This window comes from Mixophyes fleayi, chromosome 7 (assembly GCF_038048845.1).
Source record: "Mixophyes fleayi isolate aMixFle1 chromosome 7, aMixFle1.hap1, whole genome shotgun sequence".
In the NCBI taxonomy this organism is placed as follows: Eukaryota; Metazoa; Chordata; class Amphibia; order Anura; family Limnodynastidae; genus Mixophyes; species Mixophyes fleayi.
In genome coordinates, this window is record NC_134408.1 from 106,491,698 (window position 1) to 106,512,788 (window position 21,091).

The 21,091-nt window shown below is 38.8% G+C and overlaps 1 protein-coding gene across 2 annotated transcripts in view; it reads right to left on the reverse strand.

The window, feature by feature from the left end:
• The window catches only part of UBE2G2 (ubiquitin conjugating enzyme E2 G2), a 47,231-nt gene extending 26,374 nt beyond the window's left edge, over positions 1–20,857 (reverse strand). The window contains exon 1 of one of the 2 annotated variants that reach the window (XM_075180250.1): positions 20,712–20,857. In XM_075180250.1, coding sequence (XP_075036351.1) covers positions 20,712–20,754 — 43 coding nt within the window. In that variant the 5' untranslated portion in view covers positions 20,755–20,857. Of the gene's footprint in view, positions 1–7,745; positions 7,765–20,711 lie in introns of those variants that run through there. The other variant, XM_075180251.1, reaches the window with a different exon arrangement.
• Positions 20,858–21,091: the final 234 nt, after the last annotated feature.

Below are 21,091 nucleotides of genomic sequence, written 5' to 3' on the forward strand. Positions count from 1 at the left end.
AATAAAATCACGATAACATAGTTGATGAGGTTGAAAAAAGACACCAGTCCATCAAGTTCAACCTATTTTGGATCTCCTGCGATCCTGCACTTATATTTGAAATTGATCCAGAGTAAGCAACTGCCAATCTGTTTCTGTTACATAGTAATCATATCTCCCCTTAGACGCCTCTTTTCTAAAGTAAACATGCCTAAACTGGCTAACCTTTCCTCATAACTTAATGACTCCATACCCTTTATCAATTTTGTCGCCCTTCTCTGAACCCTTTCTAGTTCCAAATTATCTTTTTTATAGAGTGGTGCCCAGAACTGTACTGCATATTCAAGATGAGGTCTTACCAACGATTTATACAGTGGCAAAATTACACTGTCTTCCCTTGCATCTATGCCCCTTTTTATGCATGCCAATACTTTGTTTGCCCTTGCAGCTGCTGCTTGACATTGAGCACTATTGCTAAGTCTACTGTCTACGAGCACTCCCAAATCCTTTTCCATTATAGATTCTCCCAAATTCCATTTAATTTATAGATTGCGTTCTTGTCTTTGATCCCTGAATGCATAACCTTACATTTATCTGTGTTAAACCTCATATTCCATTTAGCCGCCCAATCCTCCAGTTTATTTAAGTCCCTCTGTAGAGAAGCTACATCTTGCTCTGATTTTATTACCTTACAGAGTTTAGTGTTATCTGCAAAAATAGAAACTTCCAAAAGAAATGGCTTCATATTAAGAAGTTTCCAACAACTAGTGCTCCCACCCTTTGGTTAAAGCCTAAAGTAAAAACTACACAGGCTCCATTGAACACAAGCAAACCATTAACATATGGCAGTAAATACACTTAGAAAAAATACAAAATATATAAGGGTTAGGATCAGTATAATTGTCCATTAAAGTGCAAACAAATAGATGGCTTTACTGTGTCATCCATTCCAACACAACCAGCTTAAAAGCAAATAATTGGAAACAATGCTGACATGTAGTCATCAGTAACTTGTAACAGCTACATAGAAGCAAATGCTATATGAACATTTTCTTGAAGTATAATTACTCTAACATGCTGGTGCTTTTAGGCAGGTTACGCACTGATCATGTCCAGTCGCATGCGGCACAAAGCTTTTTCCATTCAGTTCAATAGGGTTTCAAGTGTGCAGAAACTTAACTGAAATAAATCAGAAAAGCTCTGTACAATAAAAATAAATAAACACTAGTATGACCACCAGCAAATTCCTCAACCAGCCCAGGCATGGGCAGGTTTCCACTAAAGCATGGGGACAATGAGCATTGTAGACCCCTCACAAAGACGACCAGTACTGTGCTAAAATGAAATGGGCCTTTTCTGACATCCCTGAGCTGAGGAATATTGGGACTTCTGGAATGGCGACTTTTTAACATTCTTCTTTTACGCCACTGAAGAAAGAAAAAAAGCCTATCAGAGAACATAACCATCCCCCAGAGAATTAGTAAACATCAATTGACCATTGTGGCAATAGCCAATCACAAAAGGTTTTTCGGATCAATGGGTGCTTGTGATTGGCCAACAGTGAGGGGAGTCCCAGGGACTACATTTTTTGATCACACATTGGTAGAAGATAAAATGATGGGAGAAAACAAATTGTTAACAGAGCAGCTCAACCCATGGCTATGGCCCATTCAGTTTAATGCAGTTTCTATAAATCCATTGAAATAAATGTGACATGAGATTGAATGGGCCTTTAACATGAAGAGGAAAAATACACATCAGCGTGGGTTAAGCCACTCGTGTTAACACCTAGCGGTAAATTTATCAATCAGCGGTTATGTAAAATCACTGATTCTTGGCAGTTTGCAGTCAATATTTAAAACTGATATTTTATTAAAGGCAAAACCAGATGAGCTTGCCTTTAATAAAATTGCTGTTTTAAATAATGATGACAAACTGCTGAGAATCAGCATTTGTTGTAACCTCTGATTGATAAATATATCCTAGTGTGTATGTTCAAAATGCGCACCCATAGAGAATGGACTTTTTGCGAGTGTTGTGACATGCTTTATCTGCACTGAAATAAAACAAGCATTAAAAAAAAAAAAAAAGAAGAAACAGAATTACCTAAACACAAGTATCAATACACAATTGGTCCGGACACATACAAATGTATGGGTTTTACTTAGACAGGCATTTGCACTTGTGTTAAAAAAAGAAAGTTGGGGCAAAATTTAATTTAGTCTTTAAGCTTATTCCACACTGCTATAAATAAGCTGCTCTGGATTGCCATCATATACAGCAAACTTCACAAGTTAGTTGAAGTACTGAATATAAATAGACATATACCTAAATGTTGTTTTGGACAATGTCTCCACCTGGTGGTATAACGTTACATTGTTTCAAATAGTACAGAAATTACATATATTTTATTTCCAAAGTTTGCACTATACAGGTTAACTTTACAGGGTGTGCACAAAACATATGTGATGCTATAGGTATGCAAAATTATAAGAGGGAGTGGAAGATCTTCAACTTTTAATAAACATTTATATTAAAATGTTGCATTTATTTTTAGTAAAATCTAACTTATTTTTTACTTTTATGTTTAAGGGACAAATATATTTCTGTGATAAATAGAATAGCTTTTACTTTTTCTTTTACTATGCTTTTTTAATCCCTACTTTTATTTATACGGAGCCAATTTAAAACATATTTCCAGCACACCCAGGTGACATGTTTGATCCATTAGTAATTAAATGTGTTTTACATCTTAATAACCATAACAATTTTTACAATTTTGTGTGTTGTGAAATGAATACTGGTAATAATTTTTATATTTGTACTTAAGATTGTGTAATTTTTACCATGTCCTGTAAGTACTGCACTAAATGAAATATTGAAACATTATAAAAACAAATCATAACTATAATATTGGAAGAAACATGGAGGTGGGGGTCATTATGACAAGTAAAGGTCATGATGTATTTGTGCTAATAGTATTAGTCAAGGGGAGGTGGAATTTACTAGAATTCAGAGACCCAGAATTACTTGCTCAGAGGTAAATATTATCCATAGTCACACAATTACCAATAAATGGGTCATGCATATGAACGTATTTTCCTGTGCAAGTTACACTGCGTTCCAAATGGTGCAAGCAAAGATCAGGCATAAAACAAAACTCAAGAAACAGAGAAGAACCAGAAAGTTGTGTCTGAAAAGGTGCACATAAACCCCTATGAGCAATGGAAATATAGTCAAAGGGTACCATAAACAAGAATATTAAAACACAACTTTTATTAATTGAATAAAATAAAAAAATTATAAAATTAGTGAAATGAAAAAAAGTGATTAAGTGATTTAAGACTCGCTGGAGGCTCTATCTGTCCATGATAAATGTAGAACTAGCAGGTAAGTAAATCTATGATGATGAAGGCTAGTAAGGTACCTATATAATATTAGGATCCATATAGCAATAAATATACTCCTATATAACAATAGGCTGCTAATATAATAACTCAGGAGGCAGTAAGCATATGCGTGCTGGTGATGATGTAAACTCTTCAAGCATATAAAGATAGCCAACTATCTAATAGTATCTAAATGACAGTAAAAGATACCAAACTTCCACAATGTATCTAAATGAAGATGCAGACCGATCACTCTCTAAATGACCATACACGTCTGATAGCTTGCATAGTCACTGCCCAGATCTTATGTCAGGCACGGAGAGCATGTGTCTTGTCTGTCTGTTTAATGATCTTCTGTCTCTAAATGAGAAAGGCTGATGGTAATAGTGGCTGAATATGCTCGCTATAACTGTCTAATACAAAGCCGTCTGAAGATGCATGACGATGGATACATTGATTGAAATCTGTCTCTCTCTTTCTCTAGTATCTCATGAACTCGTTTCTCATAGGAGTCTAAGATTCCCCATTAAATAACTTGAACATAGGTAATCATTTTCTCAAATACACATGGACAAATCAACACACATGTACTCATTCCCTAAGATACCAATTATGGGAGGTGTATTGCTGACTGCCTATCTTTTGCTCCACTACCTCTGGATATACGGAGCCTATAAAATAGCATTGATATCCTGCTTCTTTATATTCTGGAACAAAGTGCCAACAACGAAGACGCCAATGCGCATTTCGCTAGGCTTTATCAAGGCAATCCGACTTGTTCTCCTTACAGGTTTTTTATATCCAACAGGGCACACACCCACTTCATGACGTCATGTGGCTTAACCAACAGGACATAATGTCACCATCTTTGATTGACACCAAACTCATCCTCACAAATCGTGGATACAGTTAGACCTGCCCCTGAGAGTACCCTACTGGTACGTATACAATCTCATTCATTCATCCAGATATGAGGATAAGTTACCGTGATATAAAATTGTCATTTATGATGAAATTCTATTGAAGTGTTGTTATATGCATGGAATCAGCTCTATGCATTAGTAGTTACAAATCGCATCATATATCTGTACCTGATCTTATAATTCATGCTAGTATGTGTCTAACATATCATATATAGAAGAGTGGAATAGCGAGAAAAGGAGAATGTAATTCACTGTTGATCAATGCAGTTTCTGAAAAGAGAGGAGCATATCCATTGTATAACAATCTAATACTCCACTAAAAGTACATGATGTTCTAATTATAGACTGGCACAAAATATGAGCTGGGAGTATGTGTCCAATTAGATTCACTTTCAAAAGCTCAAAACCCAAACCCAATCCCATTCATTCAAATATAGTGTCTCTGTCGTGTTATATAAGTTCATACGTGCCCTTAATAACATGATATCGTATAGATTATCATCTCTATAGAGCACCACGATTTCTTAAAGAATATAGTGATGATCATAATCAAATAATACCATTCACTAAAGTGATGAGTTGTAAACAAAATTAAACCTCATTAATATAATATGTGTTTCAAACATAATAAGCATGAGGCTAAATTTCCTAAATATATTCAATAAAAGCCCATGGGTCAAGTGAAATTATAGACAGTTTATATGAAATGAAATGTATAAACTAATTTGTGTGTAAACGCATAAAGTTATAAAATGTGTTACAACATCCATGTTGCCAAATAATATATGGGAAAATTATAATCATGGATATCTTATGTGCTCCCCAAGTGAAAGCCATTGGTGAACAGGATAAGGACTATGGGGCATATTCAATTGTCCGCGGGATTGCCGAAAATCCCACGGACCGCGCACGATTACCCATATTACGTAATCGTGCGCATAAAAACCGTTAATACAGTATTTTACTCGCTGGATTTCAGCTCGCAGCTCAGGGAGCTGCGAGCTGAAATCCAGCAAGAGATTACCGTATTAACGGTAATATTTTTTGAGCACTCAAACTTTGGGACAATTGAATATGCCCCTATGGGGGGTATTCAATTGTTAGCGAGTTCGCTAAAATACTTGCGCTCGAAAAATATTACCGTTAATACGGTAATACCACGCTGGATTTCAGCTCGCAGCTCCCCAGCTGAAATCCAGCGAGTAAATTACGGTATTAATGCGCAGATTACCGTATTAATGGTAATATTTTTCGAGCGCGAGTATCTTAGCGAACTCGCTAACAATTGAATACCCCCCTATGAGTCTTTGAAATTTGGAACATGTTGGGAATATCCGCAATGCAGAACAAGATGTGAGAAAACGTAGAAGTCGCAAGACATTTTCGCAATAAACATAATGGTAATTCTACATGTCTTACGGCTTTTGGGATGGAGAAGATAAATTTAGGCATTAGAGGACATTTGAAACAAGAACTACTGAAAAAAGAATCTAAAATGATATTTTTGATGGATACAGTACAACCAAAAGGCCTTAATGAAAACAACAACTTTACAGTTTTTTTGTAGAGTTTAACTAAAATAATAACTTCAAATTACCCTGAAAAGTTTCATTATAGCTATGTTGAGATGAATACAACTGTTACCTGTATCATCAATTGACTTCTGTTACTAGAAAATTTCAAAAACTCAGTGTCCTTATCCTGTTCACCAATGGCTTTCATTTGGGGAGCACATAAGATATCCATGATTATAATTTTCCCATATATTATTTGACAACATGGATGTTGTAACACATTTTATAACTTTATGCGTTTACACACAAATTAGTTTATACATTTCGTTTCATATAAACTGTCTATAATTTCCATTGACCCATGGGCTTTTATTGAATATATTTAGGGAATTTAGCCCCATGCTTATTATGTTTAAAACACATATTATATTAATGAGGTTTAATTTTGTTTACAACTCATAACTTTAGTGAATGGTATTATTTGAATATGCGATATCATGTTATTAAGGGCACACGTGAACTTATTATTTAGCACGACTGAGCCACTTATTTAGCACGACGGAGCCACTTGTTATACAACGGATATGCTCCTCCCTTTTCTCGCTATTCCACTCTTCTATATATGTTATGTTAGACACATACTAGCATGAATTATAAGATCAGGTCCAGATATATGGTGTGATTTGTAACTACACTAATACATAGAGCTGATTCCATGTAAATAACAACACTTCAATAGAATTTCATCATAAATGACAATTTTATATCACGGTACCTTATCCTCATATCTGGATGAATGAATGAGATTGTATATGGACCAATAGGGTACTCTTAGGGGCAGGTCTAACTGTATCCATGATTTGAGAGGTTGACTTTAGTGTCAATCAATGAAGGTGACATTATGTCCTATTGGTTAAGCCACATGACGTTATGAAGTGGGTGTGTGTCCTGTTGGATATGAAAACATGTAAGGAGAACAAGTCGGATTGCCTTGATAAAGCCTAGCGAAACACGCATTGGCGTCTTCGTTGTTGGCACTTTGTTCCAGAATATAAAGAAGCAGGATATCAATGCTATTTTATAGGCTCCGTATATCCAGAGGTAGTGGAGCAGAAGATAGGCAGTCAGCAATACACCTCCCATAATTGGTATCTTAGGGAATGAGTACATGTGTGTTGATTTGTCCATGTGTATTTGAGAAAATGATTACCTATGTTCACGTTATTTAATGGGGAATCTTAGACTCCTATGAGAAACGAGTTCATGTTATACTAGAGAGAGAGACAGATTTCAATCAATGTATCCATCGTCATACATCTTCAGACGGCATTGTATTAGACAGTTATAGCGAGCATATTCAGCCACTATTACCATCAGCCTTTCTCATTTAGAGACAGAAGATCATTAAACAGACAGACAAGACACATGCTCTCCGTGCCTGACATAAGATCTGGGCAGTGACTATGCACCCTATCAGACGTGTATGGTCATTTAGAGAGTGATCGGTCTGCATCTTCATTTAGATACATTGTGGAAGTTTGGTATCTTTTACTGTCATTTAGATACTATTAGATAGTTGGCTATCTTTATATGCTTGAAGAGTTTACATCATTACCAGCACACGCATATGCTTACTGCCTCCTGAGTTATTATATTAGCAGCCTATTGTTATATAGGAGTATATTTATTGCTATATGGATCCTAATATTATATAGGTACCTTACTAGCCTTCATCATCATAGATTTACTTACCTGCTAGTTCTACATTGATCGTGGACGGATAGAGCCTCAAGCGAGTTTTAAATTACTTATTCACGGTTTTCATTTCGCTAGTTTTATAAATGTTTTATTTTATTCAATTAATAAAAGTTATGTTTTAGTATTCTTGTTTATGGTACCCTTTGACTATATTTACATTGTTCATAGGGGTTTATGCGCACCTTTTCAGAGACAACTTTCTGGTTCTTCTCTGTTTCTAGTATACTGTTTTTTGTTACCCTAGGTTGCACCTCTTGTTTTTCCAATTAGAGGAGACTCACAAAGAATTTAAGGGTAGACCCCCTAATAATCTGTGCGATAGAATCCTTTTCGTATATAAAACAAAATTCAGCCAGATCATCAAAACAGTGTTTGTAGCATTTTGCTAGTGGTCCAAATCCCCATACGCTCATCTGTAAAGAGAAACAGAATTATATTGGGATCATGGGTTTTTCCACCTTGTTTGATCCATGCAAATTCCATGTGTAATGCCTACATATGGGAGAAAAACGTTCAAGTGAATGAGGCCTAAAAATGAGAGAATCTCTAATTAAAAGGATAAAACATCTAAAAAAAACTAGTAATAGCAAAAAAATGTCATGCCCTGCAATGTACTCTACTAATTTTAGCTACAGATACAGTTTATTTTAACACAGGCATTCAAACTATTTTTAATTATTTTAAATTTGCTATCAATGTCTTGTGGAAAGACGTTCCACAGCTTTACAGTAAATAACCCTTTTCTATGTTGATGGCGACACTGTCAGTCTTTTCTTCCCAACTGATTACCCCTTGCCCTATATAGTCCTTGGTACCAAAACATTGCCAGTTGTATTGACCTTGACAATATTTATGCAACTCAAAGTTTATCCCTCCCCAAAGTAAACAAATCTAGTTTACTAACCTATCTTTATCATTAAAACCTTCATTTCAAAGTATCCCCTCTTCACCTAGTGGTGTGAGGTGTAGTATAGAAATTAGATATATTTCTTCCCAAAGTTTGCACTTTACAGGTTAAAATTACCTGTCAAATGTTTAACCTCAGGTAAATAAAGATCCAGTGACAAGTTGAAGAATGTGGTACATGATCAAAATCAAAGCAACTTAAGACAACTTGACCAAATGTGCCAAAAAGGACAGAAGCTACCTCCAAAAACATGTGCAGGCGGCCTAACCCACAGAGAATGGAAACAGTTGTTGCTTTCTTTAACTATGAGAAAGGTTTCAGTATTCAAGCTCCAAATTTCTGTTCATTTGAATGTGTCCATAGTATGGTTAAAATCATTATCTATTCAGTTTTACCAGAGTATTGCAATAATATAAATTCCAAATCAATTCCCTGGCTCTCCTCCAGATCAGTATCATGTATCAGTATCACGCATGGTAAGAATCATTCTACAGAGAGGAAAAAAAACAAAAAAGAATAAAACACTGTGTTCTAAGCACAATGCTATCACAGCTAGAATATAGGCAGGGTCATGCCCCTTGCCACCACGGGCCACTGTGACAGTAGCTCAATATGCCATGACTTTCTGCATAGTGACTATCTGGCAAGAACAACATACATAATGCCACTAATATTATTTATTTCAAAGGTACCACAGATTCCATAGCACCGAATACAGAGGCAAGTAACAAAATAGATGAGGTAATATACATAAGTAGCAAAGATGAGCATGAGTAATGCTATGGGACTCACACAGAGTGCAGTATGCATGATAGCAGTTACCATCCAGGTAAACAGTATCGGTACTGTTAACATTTAATTATCTAGATAACTGCTTTTTTTAGAATATATTATATTTAGAGGCAACAGAAGGTCTGACGATTGTACAAATAATCTCGCTTGCAGGTTTGTTGGTTCAGCCAGGTCACCAAATAACCATATCTCACATGGAAGCCCAAATTGCACAGAACCAATCATTTGTCAGATGGGCCGAACAAACACACTGAAATGTACTTCTACTTCAGAAGAACTCAACGTTGCTAGCGCTATGAAACCTCTTTACTGCAATAACAAATTGGGAACAGTTCAAACACAAACTGAGCTGTGGCTATGCCCAGTCAGTATTAGCGTAAGAAACCAACAATGTGGTTTGTACCTTACTTTGCTTTTCTGACATCCTCTACTCTGGAGAGATAGACAAATATTGCTTTGACCAGATCTAATCGAATTTACTTTTGGAAAAAATACAGGATTTGTTCATAGTGCCACCTTATCGGAGTGTATGTTCACAAATGGCCCTATATCTGTATCACAGAACTTGAAGTTCTCCCATATTTCTTCTTCAGATGTCATGGCTATCAAAATTTTCAACTTTGCATGTCAGCCATTTAAGTGAAACTCTGTAAGGGTTCAAAAAGACCCTCTTGATATTAATCTTGTGTCCAGGAATGCCGACACTGTAAACCTTCTTGAAGAAAGTCCTACAACCGATCTATAAATATTTTCCAAACTCCGCAGGATACTATAGAATAAATCTTTTTTCTTGCCTGTAGTAATACTTCATTAATTTTGTCTGAGATACCTTTACTCTTTAACAGTGACCGCTCTAAATTTGGAGAAAAACTGATCCCTGATGTAGATGGTCGAGCTGAGTTGGCAGAGGCCATGATTGTTTCAAGAGTATCTTCCATGCTACTGCAAACCACAGTTTTTCTTTTACTCCCACATAAGGGGGGTGTATTCAATTGTTGCTTTTAACGCGCTAAAACAAAAAACAAACGAGCGCTCGAAAAATATTACAGTTTATACGGTAATATGCGCGGAAATACCGTTAACACGGTAGTTTACTCGCTGAATTTCATCTCGCAGATCAGGGAGCTGCGAGATGAAATTTAGCGAGTAATTACCGCTAATATTTTTAGAGCGCTCGTTTGAGAGCGTTAACGGCAACAATTGAATACCCCCCAATGAGTAAAATCTTGTTACTTTGGGGTTTTGGCTTATCACCATCAACACCGTGGGATCCCAAATTTCCCTATTATGTTCAATGCCCATTTTTCTGGATAGATCTGATACCAAGATAATCTGACATCTTGTAGTCCTTCCCCACTACATGAAGTGTGTGTGCGTCTTTAGATTGCTTTTATCTCTTCCAATATGTGTTTGCTCCTGGTGCCTCCTTGTCTGTTTATCAACACTACCATGGTCCAATTGTCTGGCAAGATTCTTAAATGTTTGTATTGCATTTGAGGCAAAAAGCTTTTAAATCTATATATTATTACACAGTAATGTGATATTACCTAAATGTATGCAATCTCTTTTTTTTTTTTTTTTTTTTTTACTTAATACACCTTGTATTACTTCTGTGTTCAGATGAGCTCCCCATTGTTTGGTTCTGGTAGGGGTATTCCCCTTTCCTTTAATGTTGGATCTTTAAACCAGTCCAGAGCCCTTTGGGTGTTCTGTGCAAGTCTTAGAGGTTGATGATTTCATTCTATCACTGGTTAAAGATTCCTTATGTGTCAGCTTGCCCATAGGAGAATACCTATGGTTAATAAAAATATTTCTAAGAGCCTGAGACAGTCCTTCACAGAAGACTTCTGTTGAAATCCAACTGGATAAATCAGTTGCTGAATTTTGTTTTCTCTTAAGATGCTGACACTTTGTCTCTTGCTGTATCTATTTGTACTCCCATAAATTGCAGCTGCTGAGATAGCACAAGTTGACTCTTACTGAAGTTTATGATCCAGCCATAGGTCTACAAAAACAGAATTACCTTCAGTATCCTTGTTTTCCTTTTCTTATTACCAGAATATCGTCCAGATAAGGCAACTTCAATTCCCTGTTTCCTGTCAACAGACATCAGGACCACTAGCATCTTTGTAAGTGTTATGGGTGGGAGAGGTTGAGAGGCCAAATGATAGACACATTAATTGGAAATGGTATCCCATACTGACGAATCTGAAGAAATGAAGGTAAGCATCCTGTAATTCTATTCATGTCAGGAAATCTCCTTCCCTCCAAAGCCCTGAAAATGAAATTAACAGACTCCATGCTGAACGGTCATGTTTTTACAAACTGATTGAGACAACTTAGATCTAGAACAGTTCGAAAGTCTTCTGACTGCTCTCTAACAGGTATAGTTTCAAATAAAATTATTTTCCCATCCGAATTGAAAGCTCTGGACAAATTACCTGTTTGTCCAAAAGTGATAGACTGCTGCATAAGGGTTTCCTTTGCACCAGAGATTATATGCTTTTCAAAGATTGTATGATTTTCAGAGAGTGCACAAGAAACATTTTTCTTGGGCACTATCTGAAATTCTATTTTGTACCCATTGCTTTACAATGTCCTGGACCCAGTGGTCTTGTGTACTAAGTGTCCAAGCCTCCACATGCCCTGAAAACCAGCCACCCACTGGGTTTGTTGGAGACTGAATTAGTCACTAGTCATTGTTGATTTATTTTGTTGTCTTCCTTCCTTCCATAGAAAGGAATGATTGGGCTGCTTAAATGGACTGCCCACATACTGTCTGGTATACTATTTGCCAACACCATAAGTTCTGGCTTCCTTGAACTGTTGCACTGAAGAAAAAACAAAAACATTTTTTTTTTTTTTTTTTAATAGTCATAGGTAACTAATGTAGTTTAATCTCTGTTCCATCTTGAATCATCATATCCAGTTTTTTACCAATAAGAAACCCCCTTTGAAAATTAGCGCAGTTAAGCAAAGGGCTCTTCTGGACATCAATGTGGAAGCTACACTTGTAGCTGAAAGTGTGACAGTATCCAGTGATGTCTAACATAAGGAGGTGTGACTGGATCACTATTAAATAAATTTTGGTAAAAATGTATTTAAAGGAAATAGCGCAGGGCGCATATTTATAGAATTGCATAGGCACTTATTTTTGTTTATTGTAAGATAGGAAGTCGTTTACCTCTGAGACCAGGGTAGAAAAGTTGGTCTTTCCTGTTTTCCCCTTACTAAAGGATATACCTTAGTTCTGATGCAATAGGCCTTTGTGGATGGAGGTCTTGTGTGTATTGGGTAGAGATGGGCGGGCTCGGTTCTCCTAGATCCGAATCCTACTGAATTTAGGGTATCCGAGTACGCTAGGTACTCTCCCGCCCATTCGGTTTCGAAATCGAGGCAAAACGTCATCGTGACGGATTCGTATTTCTGAGCTAGGATCTCGCGAGATTTAAAAAGCATAAATACCAGCCTCCACAGCAATCCATCGCCATTTGACAGAGGGAGAGAGCAGGGTTAGGTCACACTGGCTATATCAGTGCAGGGACAGTGATTGATTGTATTCAACAGCATTGAAAGCTTAATACCAGATTGTTACAGCAGTAAGAGAAGAGAGGAGGGTTTTTTGTTCAGTTTCTGGCACTCCAAGTGCTATTGGGGTGTCGCCCATTCTTTTGCTGAAATTTATCTGGCTGTGAAAAAAGTACTATATTGCAGCAGTGTCAAAAACAATTTGTAGCACTACAAGTGCTTTGGGCTCAGAATGGATTCAAAGCAGTCCACATATGAGCAAAATGAGCAACCAGGTTCTGTCACCAGTCCTGATGGTAGTGTTCCCAGTACGTCATCTGGGAAAGGCGATGTCAAACTACACTGTCTTTTGAAATCAGCCAAAAAAACACACACACCCAAATTTTTTTTACCGTGTTGAAGCGAAAAAGAAGTGTAACTGAGGAAAAGTTAAGTGCCGATAAAAAAAAAAAAAAATTGCCAACATGCCATTCTACACACGCAGTGGCAAAAAGAGAATGAGGCCTTCGCCTTTCTCTATTAGTGGCAGATCCAAAAATGTTACAGAGTCTACAAGTGGTGCACAACTACTGTTACGCGTCAAAGCCGAGCTGCAAGATAACAGTAAGGCATTAGAGGATGTTTGCTCTGAAACAGAAATGACACCAATCCCTGTGGAGAGTCCATCCAACAGTGGGATGTCTAAATGTGAGCATTCTGTTAGTGTACCCATAAAGAAGGGCCCTTTCAGCAGTTCTGCTGATGTGTGCCTGAACAGCCCGAGTGTAGCCGGTGATACACCAATTGAGGATGCCACTTTGGAATTAGAAGAGGATGAGGGGGAGATTTGTGTAGGCTACGAGGGCGCTAATGAGGATGTTGATGAGGATGAGGTTGTTTGTGTAAGTCTTGCACCAGTTGCAGCAGTTCTGGCACATGACAAGAAAAAGTCCATTGTCATGCCAGGCCATAAAACAAAAAAATCCACTTCTTATGTGTGGAATTATTTCTACCCAAATCCAGACATCAATTGTCTAGCCATATGTAGTGTATGTCAAGCCAGTCAGTCGAGGGAGGGACCTTAACCATCTTGGAACCTCGTCTATGTTACGCCATTTAACTAGAGTTCATGGCAAAGTGTTGGGAAAAGCTGAAAGTTCTTCAAAAAAAAAAAAAAAAAACCAGCACTCAATCATCAGCTAAGACCCTCCGGTCACCGACATCCCTACGGCTACAAAATACACCCACCACACCATCCTCATCAATATTCTCAGTAGCGCTTGGAGTTAGCCCGGCATCCCACTTATTAAGGCTGGATGACTCCTGCACTATTATTGATTCCTCTGAAGAAAGCGTTAGTACCACTGCTGCTGCTGCTGGGGGTGAATCGTCAGCCCAGAGGCAGGTCAAGAAAATGAGCAGTCCTACATTTCAGCAATTAACTGTGAAACAATCATTTGCTAGGGGAAGCAAATATGACACCAGTCACCCAGCGAATCACAGACGCCATGGCTGCAATGTTAGTGTTAGATCTGCGTCCAATCTCCACAATAAACGCAGCTGGTTTTTCACAGTTAATTGAGGTATTGTGTCCGCGTTACAGAATTCCATTGCAACACCATTTTTCCCGTAAAGCTATTCCACAACTATAACAAAAAGTGTGTAAAAATGTAGAGATTGCGCTGAAAAATGCCATTCTGCCTACTGTCCACTTAACCACAGATATGTGGACAAGTGGAAGTGGCCAAACCAAAGACTATATGACTGTGACAGCCCACTGGGTTGGTCATTCACCTTCACCAGCAGGAACAGCAGCAGCATGTACACCACTATGTAACATTTGTCACAGGCAGGCCACTCTTTGTATCACCGGCTTCACTAACAGGCATACAGCTGACAATTTGTTACGCAAACAAAGAGATGTGATTGATACATGGCTTACACCACTTGGACTCTCCCCAGGATATGTCATTTCTGATAACGCCAACAATTTTTGCTCACACCATCAATTTGGTGGTGCAGAGCTTCCTACGAAATAACCGTGAGGTGCAGGAGATGCTTTCGGTGGCCCGTAAAATTTCAGGTCATTTCAGGCATTCAGCCACAGCATGTAGTAGATTACAGCAGCTCCAAGAGCAGTTTAACTTGCCCTGCCACCAACTTAAGCAAGAGGTGGTAACTAGGTGGAATTCCACCCTGTACATGCTTCAGAGGATGGAGGAACAGCGCAAAGCCATCCAAGCATATTGCACAAGCCATGACATTGGGAAAGGAGGGGGATGTATTTCAGTCTTGCACAGTGGGGAATCCTTTCAGTGTTGTGCAAGGTGCTGAAACCATTTGAAGTTGTGACGTGTGAAGTGAGTGCAGACTCTGCTAGTTTGAGCCAAGTCATTCCTTTAATTAGACTATTGGAAAAGCTGCTTGAGAAACTGAAGGAGGAGCTGAAAGCAAGCAATTCAGCAAAGTATGTTGGCCATGTCGATCAAGTACGTCATTCGCTTCACAATGATCCTCGAGTTATTAAGATCTTGAACTCGGATCAGTACGTTTTGGCCACTGTGCTTGATCCAAGGTTTAAGACCTACATTGAGTCTTTACTTGTAAATGAACGAGATGTGAACTGTTGCAAGGAGCTATTGCTCAGCAAGTTGGCCGCTGAACTGGGCCTCGGCTTGACAACGTGTCCTCCTTCACTTTCTCAAGCTGCTGCTGCTCGTAAAAAATTAAATTTCCATAAAAGAAGCTGGGAAGACGCAGGGGGCAGACCAGAACAATTTAACATCTGGGCTGGTTTGAAGGACTTTTCTAAAAAATGTGTCACCTTGCCCATAACTCCATCCAATACGAGTATAAACATGCAAAGGATGGTGGAGGATTATTTTCAAGAGGTAATTGATATGGAAATGTCAGACAGTGCCTTTCCTTACTGGGAGGAAAAGCAGGCCATTTGGAAGCCCATGTAAAAACTTGCTTTGCAATACCTAATCTGCCCACCCTCCAGTGTGTACTCTGAACGAGTATTCAGTACAGCCGGGAACTTAGTCAGTGATCGCCGTAGAAGGCTACTTCCAAAAAATGTGGAGAAAATGATGTTTATAAAAATGAACTACATCTTCCACGAGGAAGGCCTTCACCATCAAAGACATCCAAGCACTGACTGTTCTCTAATAGTGGATTCAAGCGGCGATGAATTGATAGTCTGTGATGATGACGTACACACTGATGAGGGTGAGGATGAAGATCCAGATGATGACGATAACATCTTTTTAAAACTTTCTATTTAAGTCTAGGGTTCAATCTACCCCCAAAGAGGAAAGGGACTTGGGGCATTTCCATATCACGTACCATCTTGAAAGGTTGCTGTTTTGGCAATTTCTCATTATGGGTAGGGTGTCATACACAGACTGACCCCAAACTGCCTTTGTCCATTTCAAATAATATTGTACAGTCTATACCGGCTGATTTTTTTGTGTTTTCTACAACTGGAGGGGGGCCTATAGCGACAGAAACCAAACTGCCTTTGTCCGTTTCTTTACATATTTAACTATAAGTGTAGGGTGTAATATACACCCAAAGACGATGGCTGCATTGCCAATATGCATAGATGGAGAGGAAGACAATCTGGTTTGTGTGTAGAATTAATGAAGGCCTACCTACCAGGAATTAAACTGTTTTTATGATAATTTATTAGCTTTACAATTACATTACTTATCCAAGAAACAGGTGGAGCACTAAATTTGGTTATTTTAGGCCCAAAAACATTGATTTTCCAACAAAATAGCAAAACAAACAAAACCAAAACATGCAATGGCGGTTTTGCAAAACCAAAACACGACGGTGATCCAAATCCAAAACCGAATATTAAACCAAAACACGGGGGTCAGTGACCATCTCTAGTATTGGGATGTATTTAGTAATGAAGTGTCATTGTTTAGGATTTGGAAACCTCCAATTAGGCATGTGCAAGGAAGTCTGATAGCAGAAAGTGCTAACGAAGTTTTGTGATGAAGTGTCATGCCTGCTCTGGCCAAAGGCCCAGCAGGGGGTCGTTACTGTGTCGCCTTTTGCCAGAGTGAATTTCATAGATAAGTGTAAATTTTGTTAGCATTGAAATGTATGTAAATTCATGGTTGTGTCAATAGAGTATATCCTGTTTCTAAAAAGTGTTCTTCTGATTTTTCATCTGACCTGATCACACTGGTATCTTCCACCAGTGTGTGTGAGCAAATAAACCATCTTGCTTCAAAGACCTGCTTGGAACCATCTTCAATATGGTTGTATTCCTGTGATCTACAGATTAGACCCTAAAGCTAATCCGCTCTACGGCTGTCTCTGAGGTTTTGGACCCAAGCGTTTTCAGTACCACCACTCTGTCTGCTACCCAGCAGCCCTGGTCCATGTGATAGGCCAGGGGGGATCCATTCACAGCATCCCTGATCCATAGTAAGAGGTCAGGAGGACCAGCCCAGGTACACCAGCAACGAGAAACGCTAGCAGCGTCATTTACCCAGAAGAAATCCAGTACTGGATGCCGGTAAGGAGTCCAGTAGTGGCAGCCTTTGTAAGCCCCTCCTACTGCGGCAAGAGGGCGCTTTTGGATAATGAAAGGGAACGATGGCAAAGTAAGCCCAGCCGGTTCCCAGCAACAACAGACAGGGTGGCATAGACGGTCCATCCTGTCACAGAAGTCAATTATTAAACAATGTGGCAATTATGAGAAAAGGAAGTATTGTCTACCAACTTTTTCTTAAGTATCAGATATAGATTGCCAATACAGGTTCTGATTGCCATGAAAAGTGACTCCAATGGCTACTATTAATTTAATTGTAGTTCCTGCAGAAACATTCCACTTTTTATAGCATTTCTCCATTTCCCATTGGATATGTAAATGAGCCTCGATCTTGGTATGCTAGTTTTTGAGGACAAGAGACTGCAGAATCCACTTTAGGTACTAAATTCAATTATTAGTCTTTCTGAAAGGATACATAAGGGTAGATTTCTCAAACCTTCTAAAAAGATTCTAGCTATAGTTTTCTATAACATACAAGATAAATTATAGAGTCAGATTGGTTACTATGGGCAATACCTCCACTCTTCGTTCTAATAAGATTTAATAAATCTACCCCATAGGGGGGTATTTAATTGTTCCTCCGGGCGCCGCCGGAACCAGCGCGTTAAAACTATTACCGTTTATACAGTAATTACTCGCTCAATTTCAGCTCGCAGCCCCCTGAGCAGCGAGCTGAAATTGAGCGAGTAAATTACCGTATGAACGGTAATTACGCGCAATATTACCGTACAAACGGTAATAGTTTTAACGCGCTCGTTCCAGCGGCGCCCGGAGGAACAATTGAATACCCCCCATAGTGTTCAATCTTCTGATATTAGCTTGATGTGTCTTCAACTGATCCCATTCCTTATTCAGAAAATCCTTCATCAATCTACGTACTATGAACACCCTCCTTTTATGCGTTTTTTTCTCCTAAAAAAAGTAATCCTGCAAGGTAGATGGAGATCATGATTCCTGTATCCATATAGTATTAATATGTTTGATTGATGTATCCACTATTTCAGGATTATATGTCCCGGACAGGGCTGCTAAGAGGAATTCAGGACCCTGGTACAACAATTTCATGGGCCCCCCCTTATAGTTAAGCATGCTAAAAAAAAATTGCAGCCCAAACTTTGCTGTGGGTGTGGTCATACTATTGGGGCATGGCCATGCATCATGGGGGGCGTGGCTAGCACGTGAAAAGTGCACAAAAAACACACAAAAAAACCCTGCATTGTTGTGTACACCATTGACACAAATGTGCAGTGCCTGCTTGCCGGAGCATGACATATGTCCCAGCACTCCTGACTTTCAGGACATCTAGCACCATAATGTAGTATAGAAAGAATGCAGTGTGTACATAAACAGTTCACAGTCTTGGCCTGCCCCTTACATTGGGCAAGACACACACCAAGATTCGGGTTTGTCCCACTAGAATCACACCATTTCACAGACTCTCCTAACTGTTCTTCTCACTTTCACCACCTGTGGCTGCTGCTTTCTTTAATTTCGGCTTCTCTGGATCCTGGAATATTAGGGGGCCCATTTCAAAAAAAAATAAAAAATGGGTACATTTAGAAAATTACAACCAGTCCCGATGATAAATCAATAGCACCCACAAGTAATAATTAGGTCTTCCTCCAGCCCCAACATTAAAATAATAGTATGCCCATTTAATAAATAAACCTATTTCCCTCCCTCCAAACAGCCCCAGCAATAAATAGTATTTACATTTCATAAATATATCTATTTCCTGCAACCATCGCTGCCATTAAATAATTCATAGTCACATTTAATAAATATACCTCATTCTCCCCAAACTCACCCCCACATTCAATAGCCCCCAAACCACCCCATCTTAAATAGTCCACACTATTAAATTGCCTCACCATCACCCTACAAACAAAATAGCACCCATTAGACATCACCTACCTCATACACACTACACATTGCAAAAAGCCCCCTGTGCCATCACACACACATTACTGTGCCCCTTCATCACAACTACACTGTGCCCCCTTATGATAACACTGCGCCATCCATGCTGCTTTCCCCCCTTCTATGACTGTGCCTCTCTCCCCCTCCCCTTCTTCATCACTCTGTGCCTCTCTCCCCCGTCCTTCTTTATCACTGTGTCTCTCTCCCCCCTTCTTTATCACACTGTGCCTTTCCGCTTTCCTCCCCTTGCTTCTCCATTCCTTTACTTACCTTTTGTTAGCTTCTTTCTTCTCTTCTGTCTTCTATTCTCTCGCTTGGTCCTCTCTGCGGCGCACCTCACTGAATGTGAAGCGTGACTTGATGATGTCATGCCTGACATTCACTGTGAACGGAGCAGAGAGGAGGGACGCTGGCGCCGCGATCAAGTGAGTATGTAACTTTTTTTTTTTTTTCAAAACTATCCAGCTTCCCCCACCAACGAACTTCTGGGTTATTTATACTGTTCTCTATAAAATAGGTACTTTGTAGGCAGACATGATTGTCAAGCAGCAAATCTAAAGTTTGCCTGTACGCTGTTATTAGGAGTGCAATGCACAAATAGATCAAAGCTTCACTTTGCATCAAAGTTGGAGTGCTGTCACATTCTTCTACTACAAGAGTGTGAGTGCTGTCTTCACAATATATATGTTTGTAGAAATTAGAGAAATCGCAGCCAAATTTTGCATAGATGCATTTCCAGGCCATTTCACAAAGGTGCGAAGTTCCAGCAAGATAATAATAATCATCATCATTTATATAGCGTTGCTAATTCCGCAGTGCTGTACGGAGAACTCAGTCCCTGCCCTATTGGAGCTTAAAGTCTAAATTCCCTAACATACACACACAGACAGGCAGGCAGACAGCGAAAGAGAATCTTTGGGTCCTTCTTTTACTTTATTATTCTGTATGCAATTGCAAATTTGCATTTCACTGAATAAATAGATCTGGGACAAGGGTGCTCAATTCACTTTGCTGTGTAATTTGATTAGGGGTAGGACTGTGGACAATTAAGGCCAAATTACACTGGCAAAACTTACAAAGTGTAATCACTAAAATGTGGAACAGTTTTGAAATTATATAATATACACATCTATTTGGCTGCTAATTTGGATCAGTATAACGTCATTTATAACGTCAACATGTATAAATAGATGAAGCATTTAATATTTTAATGAGTTTGGCTCCACTATAACTAAAAATGTATTTTAAACAGAGAAGATGACGCAGATAATTAAGACTTGGAGAACTATTTTTTACGTTCGCAATATTTAAATGAGTGGCTAATATAAGAGAATAAGCACAGTATATTCACTAAACACTTTCTATGTGTTAGAGGAAAAAGTGAAAATGACAAGTCATGTCACACTGAAACTCTCCGTCATTTCCACCTTGTCTTCAGGTAGTACTCACGTTTATATTCGGCCATCAGCCGCTTCAGGGCCGTCCCCGCCATCACCGGGACCTGGTCGCCTCAGTTGTTTATTTACGGATATTACCGAATCCGGAACACGTCACAGCACTGATCGGCCACCGCGCATGCGCTGCTGCTCAATGTCAGGCAGCCGCAAGTAAGCCGCGGCTGGGAGCGCATGAGCACAAACCAGACACCGTTCTTATCGTCCATTACGGCGTATACTTCTATAATGTGCCAAATACACCACGATTTAACCAACTGTATTTAAGCAAAAAGCATTTTAGAGTTTGAAGCCAACTCAAGCAGTTTGATTACATACATACATATATATATATATATATATATATATATCTCAATCAAGCTAACAGCTATTACA